Genomic DNA, 19,464 nt, shown 5'->3' with positions numbered 1-19,464 from the left:
AAGGAGCCAGCGAAACTGGGAAGAATTATATTTGCAAAATGTTAATGAGTTTAGAGTTGCTACTGACTTCAGTTTCCAGTATGCTTTTGATTGGTCACCCTATGGCCAATCGGAAAGCTCGTTACAGCCGCAGCAGAGAGTCTGTATGTAAGGAGGAATGGCGACGGTTGCTGAAGCTCAGAAGTGAGATCCTCCGTGGAATCTGACCACTGAGCGCCTGAAAGCGCCGCTGTAGAGGTTGGCCCATCTCCCATCATCATTTACTTCATTTCATTCATTCACTGTCACACAGCTAATGTTAAACTCGATGTCATTTCAATGCTTTGTTAATCTATACTGTACTACTGTTTAACTGCAGCAACATGTCAATCACATTTTAATGCCATTTGCGCAAATGTACTCTGGAGTATTGTGGAAGAATTTGAAGGAATGTTTAATGTGTTTATGTCTTTGTTATTTAATTTTTTTAAGTGTGTACTAAAACTACTCAAATATTCTATTCTACTAAGACCTACCTGATGAGGGTTCATCATTTAATCAGTTTTAATCGGTTTAATTTATTATCATTCATGATAGGCTTAAAGAGTTATTTTCTTAGAATAGATTAACTAAATAAAGTACTACGGTTTTTCATACTGTGGCAATAATACGGGTTTTTAGATGTGCCATGCCAACACCGGGGGGGGGAGGTAACCCCCCAATATTCAAATCCATCAGTTACAACCCCCCCAATATTTCAACATGAAAATCACAGTAGATCTATACTAACATATGTATAATTCATTTATTTTGTAACAATAATTTTGTTTTTAATCGAATATGAGTTTGTCATAATAAATTAGTCAAAAAAGTACCCCCCTTCCATTGAACCGATTGGTCACGTCCAACCAATGCGCGTCGCACTTTCACCAAAACAACGCGAGTGGAGCTCTAATGTTTGAATGGAGAGCACGGGTAGCACCAGAAAATGAAGAGAACTGTTGCCCAACTGACTATATTAAACTTCTGTTCAAAGAGGGATGTTAAAAAGAATAAAGCATGTACTGAGAAGGAGGTATGAAAACATTGTAATAGCTAGGTATACACTCCACATATATTTTAGCTATCTAATCCATTGCAATTTAGTCATAACTATCAGTGTAACTGTAACCAGTTACCAAAACAGCTGTCTGTTTTGTTACTTCATTTTTCAATAGTTATCAATGACAAAAGTATTCACATCGGTGTTTGTTTTCTTTTTTTAATTAATCTGACATTTTAACGAATTGGCTTGAATGAACGATTTAAGTAGCTCACTCATTAAAACGTTGAATCGCTGCCACCTACTGGCGGTTTCAATATTTAACATAATTTCTTTCTTTTTAGAATCACTCCGTTATGTTAGAATTTGATGACTGGTTATAGATAAATTCCATAAAGTTATATAGATAGATAGATAGATAGATAGATAGATAGATAGATAGATAGATAGATAAAGAAGAAATAAATTATCCAATAACGCTATAAAACAGATTTTTTTTTTATTAAAAAAAAATAATAACAGGCAACATACCAACGCTCAACCCCCCCAATGTTGAAACCAAATCTACGCCCTTCTCCATGAAAATACCATGGTATTTGATGTTAGATTTAAATGGTCATGGCACTGAATGGCTAAGTTACCAGGATTTCTAGCCTTTGATCAGTAGGTCTACTGTTGCTCAATCAAAAAATTGTCCCCATACTGTTATGTATTTTGTAAATTGTTATGTGAATTGTCTTCATGTAATACAGTATAGGGTCATTCACAAGCTGCATGCGAATGAAGTGCTGCTTCATTGCCGAAAAACAATATATAAGACATTTAAAGTGTTGTTTCCAACAATGGATTGTAGGTAAACTAGAGCCCGCCCGATATATCGGCCCGCCGATATTATCGGCCGATATGAGCTAATTGCATTTAAATCGGCATCGGAGTTTATAACGGCCGATGAAACATGAGAAACAGAGTCTCATGCTTCACTCATGTTATGAGTGTTGCATAGTTTGTCCACCAGAGGGAGCTCTGCAACTCCCCAGTTGACAACAGCGCCAGAAATCCACTACAGAAGAAAGCTATCAGCCGAGCCACGGAGACTTGGGTAAAGTTGGTTTTATATTCGCACATTCGGACATCAGTATTCAATAGCCTTGTTAATCACACTACATTGGACATTAAGTGGACATTCACAAGTAAATATGCCATTAAATCAATACTTGCCTATTTTGATCGACTGTGAAAAATGTTGTAAGTTGACAATCGTTGGTTGTCAATATCATGTCGCTGCTTAAAATTCGCAAACATTAATTTATTGCACATTTATTGGAAAGTCTGAATTTATCAGAAGTCCGAATGTGTGAATATAAAACCAACTTTACCCAAGTGCCACGGACATGTGAAATGATTGTAGATTTAGTTCATACACTGTATATAAAACAGTGTGGTAGTTCTAGCTAACGGTCCTATCATTATCACTTCTAAATATTCTGTAACATCACTTACAGCCACTAATGCATTGCTATATTAGATTAGCCACAAAGCTAATACCATGTTTATCAGTGGAAGAGCGCGAACGTTAATAAGAGGTCAAACTATAACATTAGCGTTTAACTTATTCTAAATATATCTGCAGTGTTTCCCATTTAACTTATTTTAATTTTATTTTCAATTCATTGACATGGTTTTGTGGAATATTGAATTTGTTTGGTATAGTTCTTTTACTTTGACTTTAGTATTATAATTTATTTACAGTACACACACAGACTGTTAAAACCAGCTTCAACTGGAAGTAAAACTGTTAAATGTTTAAAACCAGACTGTTTTTTGATCATTAAAAAATTTGATGTGCAATTGTTTAGTCATTGAGACTGTAATCTAAGGCTTTTTTTAACATAATCCCTTCTGGAAAATGGTTTATACAGCCCACATACATAGAACTAGGGTTGCACGGTGTACCGGTACTACGGTAGTATCGCGATACTAAAGCTTCAAAATACTGGCGATGCCATTGTATTTTTTAAACGGTAGTATCGTCAGTACTGTAAGGAATGTTGTATGTGCGGCAGATACACTTCAGTTGAACGTGTGCCTGCAAAAACATTACAAGAGACTGCCGTTGACTGTCTGCTGTGCCCTGTGTAGTAAATGCTCTGTAGATTTAGCGCCTTATTGTTTCCTGATGCTTCAGTTAATTTTGCAATGAGATAAAGTTGCACTTGCACGTTGTTGTTCACAGTGCATTTTAACTGGAGAAAGGGTCTGAAATTCACTCAGTTAACATCATAAAATCTTTATATAAGAATGAATTCTCACAGTTTTTCCGTTGCTCATTTGACCACTTCTGGAAAAGATTAAATAGTTTGTTTCTAGAAACATCTTTGCGAACACGATTCAGAAAAATGCGATTCCATTCATCAATAAGCTATAGCGGGTTTGCACTCGGTTCTTATCAATCATACCAATCGTGATTTTATAAATCTATTATATGTTTTAATATACATACTGCTCTCCAGTCAGGGTTAGATATTTCAAGATAGGCTGGCAAAAATGCTCCTGATAGTTCGTGACACGAGCAAGAGCGCTGTTTTTGTTTCGTTTCTAAATGAATCTGTTTTTGAACAAATTGGACGAGTCACTGACTCACTAATCCATTCATTAAGACAGTCATTTGCTTCGTTCCTGAATGAATCAGCCGTTTTGAACGAATCGGTTGAATGATTCATTGACTTAATCATTAACACTTGCTGCCACCTACTGGCGACTTTAGTCTCCCATCTAAAAGTATGCCTATTCTATCATTTTTTACCATCTAAAAGTAGGTCTATTCTATCATTTTTTTTCGGCCAACATTTTTATTTCTATATTCAAATTTTTATATTTGAACCATTAATATCATAACATTATTTATGCAATTGTAATTGAAGTGTAAATGCATAAATGCTACATCGTAATGTCAGTTCATACAGCTTCTGTGCAGTGCTAAGATGAATTTTGTTTACAATGATTCATTTGATTGGTAATAAAAGCCTGTTATTCATTCTCATTAATGAAATATTCAGAGAAAAATCTGGTCTGTTTTCATGTTTTTATGAAAGTTTGGTTCATTTTGTAGACTGCATGGTATCGCGATACTACTTGGTATCGTGATACTTCAGCTGGTATAGTATCGTAAGACATGTTTATGGTATCGTGACAACCCTACATAGAACAGGCAGATATTTTGTTATTGAATGTTGTGTAAGTGTAGTTTATAGGAAATGGGTCTAATATCCAGTTTATTTTCAAAATCAAAATATCGGCTTATAAATCGGCTCTTTTCGAGTTAATATCGGCATCGGCATCGGCCCCCAAAAATCCATATCGGTTCGGGCTCTACAGGTAAACATTCACTCCATCCAGCGCTCTTTTTGTTTACTGTCTTATAAAGTATCCTGTTACTATTTTAGATGTGAGAAACCACTTCAAATTATTTGGTGTGTGAGTGAACTGTCCAAATGAATATCAAACCGAATCACAAACAATGTCAGAGCTTTTTTACATGGAATAATATGGTAATCTCCACTGTCAGAAAAGGATTTATCAGTAATATTTTACTGGGACAGCAATTATTTCATTGGGGTTTGTGCTCCAGTAAAAAGGGTCTAACGATTCCACTGGACTGTACTTTAGTGGCACTACAGTTCTTAAACAGTATTTTGCTTAGGGCTCCCCCCAATTTCATGAAAAATAAAATTGTCCTGTATCACTCTCGGTTCCAGTGTATGTGCTAACAATGGATGGACCTCTAGTAAATTCTGGAATACCACTGGCGACACAAACGATGGTTTCTCCTGTCACTCAAACCTCTGGTAACTTAAGTGGGAATCCTCGGGACAAGCGGAAGACTCCTGCGTTCTTGTCCAACTTGGGCAAGGCTACCTTAAGAGGTATCCGCAAATGCCCTCAGTGCGGTGTTTACAACGGCACCCGCGGTCTCAGCTGCAAGAACAAGGCCTGTGGAACAATCTTCAGGGATGGGGACAATGTGACGGGACGTTTGAAGAAAGGGGTGTCGGAAGTGGTTCGAGTTGTGACGGACAGTGGAGGTGGCAGAGTTGGAGGGCCACAGGTGTTCTCTGTGCGTCAGCGGGGACGTGGCTCCGAACAGCGTGGCTTTGTTGAGTTAGTTCTCACGGATACAGCCATTACTACCGCAGATGGAACCTTGCTGACCCGTGTCAACCTCGGTCGCTGTTACATGCCCTCTTGCCAGCAGAACGAAAGCGAGTTGACAGTTGAAGGTTCCCATCAGCAAGTGTCGCAACCATCCAAAAGTCCCTGTACACATGTGAAGCAAGCAATGGAGTGTCAAACCCAAGCAACACCTCTGCCACTCAAGAGCTCTGTGCTGGAGGCCCTGGTGACCACTTCTCAGGCCAAGGAAGAGTTATGGAGGCTGGCTACAGAGACGCCGGGACCCTTAGTGCAGAGGGTCTCCAAAGGTACCCTAATAGTAAAATGCCAGCCAGGTGAAGCCCACCCTCTGGGACTGCTGCATTTGACGGTAGGCTTATCTAGTGTTAAAGAGAAGAATGAGGGTGCTGCTCCCTTTCGCTGTGCATGCTACACACCCAATGCCAAGGGGGATTTGGGGGTGAGAAGTGGGGGTCACCCTAATGTCAAAGAACGAGAAAATTCCCATGAGCACAGTTTACCTGAACGTTGCCTGCACTTCTATGCCTGCGTTTGTGCCTTCACGAGTGATGAGAAGCTTGCCACTGAGTTTTCAGCTTTCCTCAACTACAACATGAATGGTAAGTCAAACATTTAGCTCAGGTGTGTCAAATCCTGCTCCCGTAGGGCCAATTTCCTGCAAGAGTTTAGCTCCAACCCGCTCCAACACACTTGCCTGGAAGTTTCTAGTAATTCAAAAATCTTGGGTGCATCTCAGCTCCCTAGTAGTCAGGCCACTGATCAGGGAATCGGCCATTTCAAGAGCTATTTCACTTGCAATATCCTTATAATGCACTGGAATGTTTGCTCCCTAAAAAATCCCACAATGCACTTACAGGAAAATACATCACATTTTCTGAAGTGTGAAACAAATTACACAAGCCACTTCAGTTTGGGTCTGACCTCCCTAAAGAAGGCTTGATCCCCCCCTGAAGGACATCAAAATAGGTTCCTAGAAAGTAGCCTTATAATATGTACTTGTAATATGAAGCTTTACTTGTGTATATAAAGATAGATTTCCATACGACTGACTGATTTAAAATTTTAATTTTGGCTGCCACTGAAATGAGGCATAACACTTAGCAGGTAAATATGGTAGAATACCCCGCTCATTCAAATATGTGCATTTATTGAATGAATGGAGCAAGAGCATAATATAAGTTTCTAAAATGCATGTACAATGCATATTGAATTCTAAAGTTTACTTTTACTAAATGCTGTTTAACTGAATATATGAAACAAGCTGTTTGCTGAAATTTTAACAACATTAACAACGATGAAATAATAACGCTCGGTTGTGTCCGTCAGATGCGTATGAAAATTGCATTCGTTTCTATAGTAACCGTTTAGGCGCATTTTATAGAATCATCATTGGTCCACTTCATTTTTATTAAGTAAAATAAAGTTATGTAAATCATTAAGATCTAACACAATCTAACTATTAACAAGAGTATATTCATGAAACATTAACTATGATGGACAAATATGTGAAAAAGTTATTCATTACTTCATGATAACTAATTTAGAATGTAATACATGTGCAAATGGCAATGTATACAACTTTGTTGTAAAAAATTATACTACGACCCCAACCCCCTGAAAATCCCTGAAATAGAGCCAGTGTCCCATTGTCTAGTGAGCCAGGGTTCTTACAGTAACCTAATTTGTGTATACAGTATACTGATTTATAACCTAGGAAGCTGATTGACATGCGCCCCTTGATTCTGGTGGGTTTGAGTAGGATCCAGGAGCAGGATTGGGCACCCCTGATTTAGCCTGTCTGCAACCTTCATTCCCCATAAGCTCTTTTCTGAAAAACCTAATGCAGTGGTTCTGACTGGCAACCCACCACTCTGCACGTCTCTCTTGTCTCTAACACACCTAATCATCAGATCATCAGCTCATTAGGAGAGATTTCCATGAACTGAAATGAGTGTGACAAATAAGACAGAAATACAAACTGTGCAGAGCGGTGGGTCGCCAGGACTTTCAGGACTTTCCTCCTTTCCTCCTTTCTGTCTAAGGCAGGGATGGCCTCTGGCCCTTGAGATTGATTTTCCTGTGGAATTCAGCTCCAACCCTGATAAAACTCACCTGCCTGTAGCTTTCTAGTAATTAGGCTTGTTCAAGATGCATTTGTTCTGCGCAGAATGATCGACGTATGACATCAAAGTACTGCGAGAGCAATTTAAAAGCATAAGGAGTCTTATGCTCTCCAAATGCTCTCACTGTACTTTGATGTCATACGCCGATCGGACTGCGCAGCACCGATGCATCTCGAACAAGCCTCTTCTGACACCCTTGATTAGCTTGTTCAGGTGTGATTGGGGTTGGAGCTAAACTATGCAGGAAAGTGGATCTCAAGGGCCAGAGTCACCCACCCCTGCTCTAAGGCAGATTTAACCAACCCTGCTCCTGGTTAGACTACTGTCCTGCAGAGTTAAATTCCAACCCTAATCAAGCACACCTAAACCAGCTAATCAGTGATTACTTCATGATTACTTAAAAAACATTCAGCAGGCTTGAAACTGAAGTCTGCAGGAAGGTAGTCTTCCAGGAGTAGGGTCGGCTATACCTGCTCTAAGATTGCATCCTAACCCAGATTCCAAAAGTGTTAGATTTGGAAAGCTCCACATATGAAGCAAATTGTACAACACAAATATACTGGGATAATTTTCATTTTAGGTGAACTATCCCTTTAAGTGAAGTGCACAGGAGACTCGACTGTTGTTTCCAATAGATTTTAATGTTTCTGTGATGCTCAGCTAACACCAATAATGTATACACAAATATACAGTAGACAAATATTTGGTCAGACTTATACTTTTTAAATAAGTCTGAACTTTTTATTGATACTTCTTGGTACTGAATAAAATAAATTAATAAATACACTGCTCAAAAAAATTAAGGGAACACTTTGAAAACACATCAGATCTCAATGGTGAAAAATATCATGCTGGATTTCTATACTGATATGGACTGAGTAATGTGTAAGGAATGAAAGGATGTCACATTGTTTGATGGAAATGAAAATGATCAACCTACAGAGGACTGAATTCAAAGACACCCCAAAAATCAAAGTGAAAAAATGATGCAGCAGGCTAGTCCATTTTGCTGATCAAAATGGTACTCAGTAGTTTGGATTGGCCCCATGTGCTTTTATGCATGCCTTACAATGTCGGGGCATTCTCCTAATGAGACGATGGATGGTGTCCTGTGGTATTTCCTCCCAGATCTAGACCAGGTCATCACTGAGCTTCTGGACAGTCTGAGGTGCAACCTGGCGGTGTCGGATGGACCAAAACATAATGTCCCTGAGGTGTTCTATTGGATTTAGGTCAGGTGAGCGTGGGGGCCATTCAATGGTGTCAATTCCTTCATCCTCCATCCTCCAGGAACTGCCTGCATACTCTCACCACATGAGGCCGGCATTGCCGTGCACCAGGAGGAACCCAGGACACACCGCACCAGCATAGGGTCTGACAATGAGTCCAATGATTTCATCCTGATAGGATGAGCAGTCAGGGTGCCATTGTTTAACCTGTAGAGGTCTGTGCGTCCCTCTATGGATATGCCTCCCCAGACCATCACTTACCCATCACTAAACCGGTCATGCTGAATGATGTTACAGGCAGCATAACGTTCTCCATGGCTTCTGCAGACCCTTTCACGTCTGTCACGTGCTCAGGGTGAACCTGCTCTCATCTGTGAATAGCACAGGGCGCCAGTGGCTGACCTGCCAATTCTGGTGTTCAGTGGCAAATGCCAGTCGAGCTCCACAGTGCCAGGCAGTGAGCACAGGGCCCACTAGAGGATGTCAGGCCCTCAGGCCACCCTCATGAAGTCTTTTTCTGATTGTTTGGTCAGAGACATTCACATCAGTGGCCTGCTAGAGGTCATTTTGTAGGGCTCTGGCAGTGCTCATCCTGTTCCTCCTTGCACGAAGGAGCAGATACTGGTCCTGCTGATGGGTTAAGGACCTTCTATGGCCCTGCCCAGCTCTCCTAGAGTAACTGCCTGTCTCCTGGAATCTCCTCCATGCTCTTGAGACTGTGCTGTGAGACACAGCAAAACTTCTGGCAATAGCACATATTGATGTGCCATCCTGGAGGAGTTGGACTGCCTGTGCAGCCTCTGTAGGGTCCAGGTATCGCCTCATGCTACCAGTAGTGTACACTGACCCTAGCCAAATGCAAAACTAGTGAAAAACAGTCAGAAAAGATGAGTAGGGAAAAAAAATTTCAGTGGCGTCCACTGGTAAAACCATTCCTGTTTTGGGGGTCGTCTCTAGTGCACCTGTTGTTAATTTCATTAACACCAAAGCAGCTAAAACTGATTAACAACCCCCTCTGCTACTTAATTGACCAGATTAATATCCCAGGAGTTTAACTGACTTGATGCTATTCTCTGATTAAAAGGTGTTCCATTCATTTTTTTTTGAGCAGTGTATATTAATTTCCTCTACTCATTTTTTAAATACATTTTTTTTTGCACAAAGCTTATCGCAGTCAATTCTGGAATTGCCTTCTCCATTAAGGATACAAGCAATGCTTCTTTAGTTTTTGACAAAAATGAGCTATCTTAGAAGAGTATACTATTCCTGCCAGCATTTGTGTCTACAGCACATCTGTGATGACTAACAGTGGTGTCTATTTATATAGTTAGGTTTGGAACAGGTCTATATATAGTGCATTGAGTGTTTTTCTATGCATCAGAGATGACTGTCAGAATTATTGTATATGTCCAGGACTGCAGGAGAGGGCAGATCCCACAGCACTCGGTATATCTCAGCAGCACATTGAGCCCTCCATCTCTCATCGTTCCAAGAGACTCAAATTTGTCGAGTCGTCTACGGGTAAGTTAAAGCTCATGGACAGACCCCACAAGAAAGTGTGACCTCTGACCGGCCATCAACACCGTTACTGTACAAATGTCCACAGATAGTCTCAGGACCACTGTTGCCAACTACTTTCAGTGTAAAGTAGCTAAAGTCTGCTTGAAAATGGCTAAATGTCATTAGATGACACCGTGCGCTGATTAGCATATTAATGCAGTCATTGCAATTTTATGTTATTCTGCCTAGTGTTAACCCTTTACACCTATTTAGGTCTCTCCTACTCTCTGTTTTCACATACTGTATTTTAATACAGGCGAATTGTGAATAAAGCTGTTATTATTTGCATATTTTTAAGTTCTTGACAACGAAATGAGTATGAAATGCTAAAATCCTGATTTAGATACAAAACGTCATGTGACAAAATCACCACAGACTTGAGTTAAAGACAACAGCTGTGCTGTGATTATGGTTATATTTATGAATAAAATTATCACTCGTAGAGAAGGTTAGATATGACAAAATATCTTTCTTAATTTTTCTCGCGCACACAGTGCATAACCTCTGCCTGAGTAACAAACCACAAGAAGGATATTCCATTTTCAGTCAGTAGGTGCGTTTACATGCAGCATTGTAATCGGTTTAATCGATTTAGACCAATCTGAATGAAAATGCTCCATATAAACACCTCAATTAGAATAAAAATGCCCAAACCGAATGAAATTGTAATTGGTTTGAGAGAGGTGGGATAAACCTTTCTATAAACGTGAACTATATGTGAACAGCCCCAAGAGCAACACTTTACATAAAAATAGCGCGCATAAGAAATAATGGAACTCCATGTTGACAGAAATAAAAGGCGGCAAGACATAGGCTAATGTGCGCATGTCACAAAGTCATTCCGATCGAAAGCACCGGCACATGTAAACGCTATATCGGGTTAGATGACGTCTCATGTAAACAGTCCACCGAATCTTTCAATCGGAATGATTTTAATCAGAATGACAAAAAACTGTACATGTAAACGTGGCTAGTGATGATTAAGCCAAATATTTTCTACAGAAAGTAGCTAGAGTTTGTTTAAAAAGCCACTAGATATGTTAGCATGCTAGGTGCTTTTTTACAAAAGGGTTTTCAACTAGTCTAGAATGGAAAAATATGTTAAACTAAGATGAGAGTGCTACATACTTACTGTACATCAACTACATAAAATTCACCAAAATATTTAATAAACAGACACAAAAGGAAGCAGGGAATTTTGTGAATGATGAATGTTCTAATTTTGTGGAAATCTCTGATTTCTGTTGGCTCAGATTCTTTGTGGGCCTGAATATGGGGCTCAGAATGAATCCTTCCTGGAGCCTATTCTTTTCCACCCACTGAAATCTGTTGTTGATGTTTAAATGCTGCTGTTATGTTCTGCAGTTACTGACCACCTCCTCTGTAATCTGTTTTCATCTTTTATTCTTCGGCTTTCTGGACCTGTCACTGTTTCACACAGCTTCATCTGTGTCCTCTGCATCTGTTCTGGCTGTCAAAGACACTTCTGCTCCCACCCTAAACCAGCGCAAGCCCACTCACAGAAAACACTCCAGTTCTACTGGAATTAAGAACCCAGGTGCTCCAGATATTTTCATCTTCCCATACACAGTTTTGCTTTTCTTTTTCTTTGACTTTATTTCTTCTTTTCCAGCACTCTGGCTCATATTGTTATCTAGCACTGTTACAGATACAAAACATTTGTTGGTTGGCTTTGAGAGATTTATAATCACATTACACCTTTAGATTTGAAAATATAAATGACATACACATGGCTTTCATTTTCATAGTTTGCTGTTTTTGATGTGTGTTATGTCATCGGGTGAATTAAACAGGAAGCAGCCAGCCGGTAGATGAGACGCATGTGTCACTGGGTTTCCAGCAGTGGTTGGCCAGTGTTACCGAGAGGATCCATCAGACGATGCACTTCCAGTTTGATGGTGAGGGAATATTAGGGTGACTCTTACAAAGCCTGTCAAGAACATGTCTGGGTTATAATTCACCTCAAAATCGAGAAGAAAAAAAACAACAAAACTGTTTAGTCCATAGGTTTCATGTCGCAGATGTCATATTTACGAGTTAAACTCACAAGGACGCTATCACTAAGTTGCAATTATGAGTGAGAGACTCAGGATTTTCTTTAAGTCTGAGTTTTCAAGTCAGGGAAAACATGTTGACTTTGTTAAATAAATTGCATGCACAAAAAATTATAGTATTGTACAATAAAATATGAAATGATTCCGTTTGCAGCAACTTCAAAAATTGATCATAAAAAAGTGAAAAAAAAAAGCAAAAAAGCAAAAACAAACCTGATACCTGACAGATTTATTAATTATTTTGTAGAAGTAGAGTTAAAAAAAAACTTGGTGTCTCCATCTTGCTCCAACCGAAGTGATTTAAACACCCGTGACATTGTATTTATGAACATTCTAGGACAACTTGAATGCAGCATATTTTGGGATAATTAAGATTTCTCCTATATTTGCAGTTTTGCAAAATATGACAATTAAGCACAATAATGAGAATCATCCTGTTCTGAGAATCAACATACAGTGTTTGTTTAGTTTTTTTTAAATGACAAGGGCAGTAGAACAAATACTACTATGATGTATAAATATTTTTTTTTTTAAATAAGTAATACAAGAACACAAGAATGTTTTTTAAATTTTCTGAAATTAGTGTAAAAATAGAAACATAAAAATTTAAAATAAAAATAATTTAGTAAAAAGTCAAATAAAATGTGCACAATTTGCATGAAAATAATGTCAGTACAATAAATCTAAATGGTCCTATATATACTCACCAGCCATTTTATTTGGTATATCTGTTCAACTGCTCGTTTACACAAATATCCAATCATCCAATCACATGGCAGTAGCTCAATGCATTTAGGCTTGTAGATGATCTGCTGAAGTTCAATAGTTCAATTTGAGCATCAGAATGGGGAAGAAAGGTGATTGAAGTGACTTAAGAGATGGGCTGGTCAGAGGAAGATGGCCAGACTGGTTCGAGCTGATACGCCCCTGATCTTTTTTAAGATTTATGCATTTCAATTAATAGTAAAATTCCATCCAATTGAATTGAATAATAACTGATAATAATCAGTTATTCAATTAAAATACAATTCTCAGCGTAAATTAGTACACCCCCTTTGAAAAGTAACATTTTAAACAATATCTCAATGAACACAAAAACAATTTCCAAAATGTTGAAAAGACTAATTTTTATATAACATCTATTTAACTTATAACATGAAAGTAAGGTTAATAATATAACTTAGAGAACAAAATTTTCAGTTTTACTCAAATTAGGGTGATGCAAAAATTAGTACACCCCACTGAAAGTCTCTGAAGCAAAGCTAAATTTAAGCTGTGTCTCAGTTCAAAGGCTGCATCCTCTGGAGGTCACATTCGAAGGTTGTATATTCCAAGTATGTCTCCTGATCTGAACCCAATCGAACACCTATGGGGAATTCTGAAAAGACAAGTTGAGCATCACTCTCCATCCAGCATCCAGTCTCTAAAAGAGGTCATTCTTGAAGAATGGAAAAAGATAGATGTTGCAAAATGTCGTGAAGACTTGGTGCTGTCATTAAAAATCATGGAGGCCATACAAAATACTAGATGTAGTAGTTTTTGTTGTGGGGTGTACTCGTTTTTGCATCACCCTAATTTGAGTAAAACTGAAAAATGTGTAATCTAAGTTATATTATTAACCTTACTTTCATGTTATAAGTTAAACAGATGTTATATTAAACTTAGTCTTGTCAACATTTTGGAAATTGTTTTTGTGTTCATTGAGATATTGTTTAAAATGTTACTTTTCAAAGGGGGTGTAGTCATTTACGCTGAGCACTGTATGTGAGGATTATTCAATTCAATTTGATGAAATTTTACTATTAATTGAAATGCACATATCTTGAAAAAAAAAGCCTAAACATTTTTTGGAGTGTAGTAAGGCAACAGTAACTCTTATAAACACTCGTTACAGTCGAGGTCTGCAGAAGAGCATTTCTGAAAGCACAACACATCAAACCTTGAAGCAGATAGGCTACAACAGCAGAAGACACACCGGTACCACTCCTGTCAGATAAGAACAGGAAACTGAGGCTACAATTCACACGGCTCCCCAAAACTGGACAAAAGAAGATTGGAAAAACTTTTATTGAACATGACAATGAGCTCAACTGTATTCAAATGACCTCCACAGTCACCGGATCTCAATTCAATAGAGCACCACTGGGATGTGGTGGAATGGGAAATTTGCATCATAGATGTGCAGCTGACAAATCTGCAGCAACTGCATGATGCTATCAAGTCAGTATGGACCAAAATCTCTAAGGAATGTTTCCAGCACCTTGTTGAATCTATGCTACAAAGAATTAAGGCAGTTCTGAAGGCAAAAGGGGGTCCAACCTGGTACTAGCAAGGTGTATCTAATAAAGTGGCCAGTGAGTGTATTTTTCTGTTGATTTTGGAATAAAGCATGACCAGACACGTTCTTGACAGGCTTTGTGTGATTTATCAGAGTGTTTTCCAATTTTCAAGCATTTCTACTTTTGTATCAGATATTCAGATTAGAATGTTGAGTTGACACTGAAGTTGAAGTTTGATGTGAACAGGCAAGCCAGAGCCATTGGTGTTCCACATCCCTCAGGCTTTCTTCAATGCCCTACAGCAGCGTTTATCATTGGGCTCAAAAAAGAGAAGACTGCCCAACTATACCACCAGTGAGTATAATATGTGTAGCCATTGATCATGTGCTAACAATCTGATTCTAATTATAAATCTTGTTATACCTTGTTTTAATATTTTGTCATTTCTGTGTTTTTAGCATTTGTGCGTAATGACGCTTTGCCTCTGGGCTCTTTCTCTAAATACACCTGGCACATTACCAACCTGATGCACGTGAAACGAATCTTTGATACACCAGAGGTGTGTACCCGTTTTCTGCATTTTCAGATCCTCACTAATGGCCATAGCATCTGTGGGCAGTCTCTAAATGAGGGCACTCTGTTTGAACAGTTACCACTGGAACTCACTCAGAGTTTTGTGAAGAACAGTGATGGCTCCTATTCACTGTACCGCTGCCGGGAGACACCTCCTGATCCTGGACCAGACACCTACCACCATTCACGCACCAATAAGCCTCTGGCCATTAGACCACTGGAGCTACGCACCTTCCTCAGAGTGGGTAAGTGGATGTGTTCACTTAGGGACCGTTTACACAACACCATTTTCAACTAAAAAGAACAGGTTTCAAAGTGCAAGTTTTTACTGTTATTGTCTCTGTGTAAACTATAAAAATGTAAATGGAAATGACATACAGTGAGTCTCAAACTCCATTGTTTCCTCCTCCTTATATAAATCTCATTTGTTTAAAAGACCTTCGAAGAACAGGCGAATCTCAACATAACACCGACTGTTACGTAACAGTCGGGCTCATTAATATATACGCCCCCAATATTTGCATATGCCAGCCCATGTTCAAGGCATTAGACAAGGGCAGCCAGTATTAACGTCTGGATCTGTGCACAGCTGAATCATCAGACTAGGTAAGCAAGCAAGAACAACAGCGAAAAATGGCAGATGGAGCAATAATAACTGACATGATCCATGATAACATGATATTTTTAGTGATATTTGTAAACTGTCTTTCTAAATGTTTCATTAGTATGTTGCTAATGTACTGTTAAAGGTGCCCAAGAATGCTTTTTCACAAGATGTAATATAAGTCTAAGGTGTCTCCTGAATGTGTCTGTGAAGTTTCAGCTCAAAATACCCCATTTTTTTTAATTAATTTTTTTAACTGCCTATTTTGGGGCATCATTAACAATGCACTGATTTACACTCGGCGCCGCCCCCTTAAATCACGTGCTCCCTGCCACACGAGCTGTCGACTATATTACAGCGCATTTACAAAGTTCACACAGCTAATATAACCCTCAAATGGATCTTTACAAGATGTTTGTCATGCATGCTGTATGCATGCTTCGAATTATGTGAGTAAAGTATTTATTTGGATGTTAACGTTTTATTCTGAGTGAATTTGAGGCTGTCCTCTGTGGCTAACGGCTAATCCTACACTGTTGGAGAGAATTATAAAGAATGAAGTTGTGTTTATGCATTATACAGACTGCAAGTGTTTAAAAAATGAAAATAGCGACGGCTCTTGTCTCCGTGAATACAGTAAGAAACGATGGTAACTTTAACCTCATTTAACAGTACATTAGCAACATGCTAACGAAACATTTAGAAAGACAATTTACAAATATCAGTAAAAATATCATGCTATCATGGATTATGTCAGTTATTATTGCTCCATCTGCCATTTTTCGCTGTTGTTCTTGCTTACCTAGTCTGATGATTCAGCTGTGCACAGATCCAGACGTTAATACTGGCTTGTGTAATCCCTTAAACATGGGCTGGCATTATGCAAATATTGGGGGCGTACACCCCGACTGTTACGTAACAGTCGGTGTTATGTTGAGATTCGCCTGTTCTTCGGAGGTCATTTAAACAAATGAGATTTATATAAGAAGGAGGAAACAATGGTGTTTGAGACTCACTGTATGTCTTTTCCATGTACTGAACTCTTGTTATTTAACTATGCCAAGGTAAATTCAATTTTTGAATCTAGGGCACCTTTAAATGTGGTTAAAGTTACCATTGTTTCTTACTGTATTCACAGAGACAAGAGCCATTGTTATTTTCATTATTAAACACTTGCAGTCTGTATAATTCATAAACACAACTTCATTCTTTATAAATCTCTCCAACAGTGTAGCATTAGCCGTTAGCCACGGAGCATAGCCTCAAACTCATTCAGAATCAAATGTAAACATCCAAATAAATACAATACTCATATAATCCGATGTATGCATGCAGCATGTAAAGATCCATTTTGAGGGTTATATTAGCTGTGTGAACTTTGTTTATGCAATGATAGAGTCGAGAGCTCGGGAGGGGGCGGAGAGCGCGAGCAATTAAAGGGGCAGCAGCCTGAATCGGCGCATTTCTAATTATGCCCCAAAATAGGCAGTTAAATTTTTTTTAAAAAATCTATGGGGTATTTTGAGCTGAAACTTCACAGACACATTCAGGGGACACCTTAGACTTATATTACATCTTGTAAAAAAACGTTCGATGGCACCTTTAATGCAGTACAGTAAATGACATTCATCTGTGGTCTCACAGTGGTTTTACATTATGGGCAGTTTAGTGTTAAGTGATTAATTTACACCAAAACAAAAGATCAAATTTTCAAACTTCTCATTTTCCATCAGTATTTTTTTCGTTAATTGGAATGTGTGCAAAGGATTGTGGGTGATTGAAGGAATGAGCTAAATGAAGTAGGTGAAATGAAGGCTGCCTTCCAAGGATCCTTCAGCAGCACTTGATGATGTGGCAGCCAAGATATGTATTCTTACTTGGACACAGCCTTCTGTTTGAGAACGAGAAGCACCCTCTGTGTGCACGCTTTGGTCTGTGCCCAAAGAAAACGGCATGCGAGTACAGAATTGAAATCTCTTTCGTGTCTTATCGTGCTTGAAGTGAATTTTTTATGCAAAGTGGCCGAAAAGCATTTTCTCCCACAAAATCTGGAGCTAAAGTGAACATCGCATCAATTTGGAAATCGATTGTTATTTGGCATGGGCCAAGCTCCTGATTGGATGTATTCTACTTTACTGTATGACTAAAACACTGTGGTATCGTCTCTCAGGAACATGTGCTGCTGAGCAGACTGAGCCAGTGCCCTTTGTGATCGAATGGATTCCAGACATCCTTCCGCACTCACAGGTGGGAGAACTGAGGATTCGGTTTGAGTACGGCCATCAGCTAGGTAGTAAACCGGAGCACTGCAAGAGCTCTGCTGGGACAGAGAGGACTGAACAAACAGTAGCAGATACCATCCCACAACAGTGAAGAACCACTGTAGAAGACTCAAGACCCTGGGTCGTGAAATTCTCAACTTATAAGGTGCTACTCAGAAAAATGTTAATTGTCAGAAACTGTTCAAAGGTTGCATTACAGCACCGGGCATACAGATGTAAAATATTTAAATAAGTGTACAACAAAATAACACAGTGTTAACATGATTTGTGCATTACAATAATAACCCATGTACAAGATTTCCACGTTTCCTAATAATGGAATTTCAGCACAACCTTTTTACGATCACACTCTTCATACTGCAGAAACCGGGTTGTTTAGTTGGACTGGACTGTACAAATGACAAGTGATAAGGTCCTGTTTTCAGTAATCATGTACATTTGATCGCTTTTAGGGTTTATATAAAAGCAAAGAAACAGAGAATTATTGAGACAATGCATTCACTAATGAACAAAATCATTGTAAATGGATTAAAAGCCTTACACTGTTGCATGTTTTCCTGGTAATGCATAATTTTGTAAGACACTTGATAGCGTTTATGCATTTTAAGTTTGGCTTAATTGTCCAGATACTTATTTACAACAAACACTGTACATTGACTACATCAGAATGGTAAACCAGCAAAACAAATTCCGTTTTATCTGTTCCATTAATATTCCTAGGTCTTTAATTCTTTTATTTTTCCATTTTTGGCAAATGGGTATGGTAGTCATTCATTACTACATCTGATATTATTACCGTCTGTGAATTCCAACATCTGCACTATCTGAGCATTTATGCCTGTTTACTCCCTAAAATAATACGTTTGATGGGTTTTACAATTGTTATTTACATTGGCCAGATGTTTTTATTTTTACTCAAACAACTGACATAACCTGATGATTGTCATTTCCAGGCTGGTTTGGCATAGTGGCTGAAACTCAGGACTGGTAACAGAAAGATTGCTGGCTGCATGCAGTTTCTGTATGCATTTGCAAATGACTTCAAATCCAACTGTTGACATTTGCAAAAATGTGCAGTATACAACAGAGAATACTGAATTGTGTACTGAATCTTACAACGCAGTGCACGACTCACTATACCTTTTATTTCAGTATGATGAATAAATCATTTTTTGATTTGATACATTTTTTGAATGATTCTTTGATCAGACAGCCAGAAGGCAAGAAATTCTACACAAGCCTGTTTAAAAATCCAAAACAAGCATATTTATTATCTATGCAGCAATAGTAATATGAGTTGCATAGTAATATACTTTTCATAGTATACTATTCTGAATATTGATTTTTACCATCATAATGTCATGTCAAGTCAAATTTATTTATACGGAGAATTAATACAGATTCAAAACAGCTTCACAGTAATAAACAAGAAAACAACAGTCTAATGTTGCAAAGTTCATTATTAAATTTCATTAATCAGCTCAATTTTGTTTATTTAGTTCATTAGTTAAGCGAATTTGGTTCAAC

General features: G+C 38.4%; 1 protein-coding gene across 2 annotated transcripts; it reads left to right on the top strand.

The window, feature by feature from the left end:
• Positions 1 to 75: 75 nt before the first annotated feature.
• On the top strand, positions 76 to 19,120 carry lg4h2orf42 (linkage group 4 C2orf42 homolog). 2 transcript variants are annotated; one of them, XM_048189980.1, is made up of 9 exons: positions 77 to 237; positions 4,777 to 5,811; positions 9,978 to 10,085; positions 11,566 to 11,682; positions 11,939 to 12,043; positions 14,725 to 14,832; positions 14,937 to 15,037; positions 15,128 to 15,296; positions 17,826 to 19,120. In XM_048189980.1, the coding sequence occupies exons 2-9, from the start codon at positions 4,791 to 4,793 to the stop codon at positions 18,026 to 18,028; spliced, it is 1,932 nt and encodes a 643-aa protein (XP_048045937.1). In that variant the 5' UTR covers positions 77 to 237; positions 4,777 to 4,790; the 3' UTR covers positions 18,029 to 19,120. The 2 variants fall into 2 exon arrangements, with proteins under 2 accessions (XP_048045938.1, XP_048045937.1); XM_048189981.1 differs by lacking the exon at positions 11,566 to 11,682 and having other exon boundaries at positions 76 to 237.
• The last annotated feature ends 344 nt before the right edge of the window (positions 19,121 to 19,464 follow it).

The sequence above is a fragment of the Megalobrama amblycephala genome, linkage group LG4, assembly GCF_018812025.1.
Source record: "Megalobrama amblycephala isolate DHTTF-2021 linkage group LG4, ASM1881202v1, whole genome shotgun sequence".
Taxonomy (NCBI): domain Eukaryota; kingdom Metazoa; phylum Chordata; class Actinopteri; order Cypriniformes; family Xenocyprididae; genus Megalobrama; species Megalobrama amblycephala.
Note: the sequence above shows the minus strand (reverse complement) of the source record. Positions and strands in the feature narration are given on the sequence as shown.

Coding starts and splice junctions, on each gene's coding strand:
- lg4h2orf42 (XM_048189980.1), top strand. CDS start 4,791: ATGGATGGACCTCTAGTAAATTCTGGAATACCACTGGCGACACAAACG. Junction 5,812..9,977: donor CCTCAACTACAACATGAATG/GTAAGTCAAACA, acceptor GTATATGTCCAG/GACTGCAGGAGAGGGCAGAT. Junction 11,683..11,938: donor TACTGGAATTAAGAACCCAG/GTGCTCCAGATA, acceptor TGAATTAAACAG/GAAGCAGCCAGCCGGTAGAT.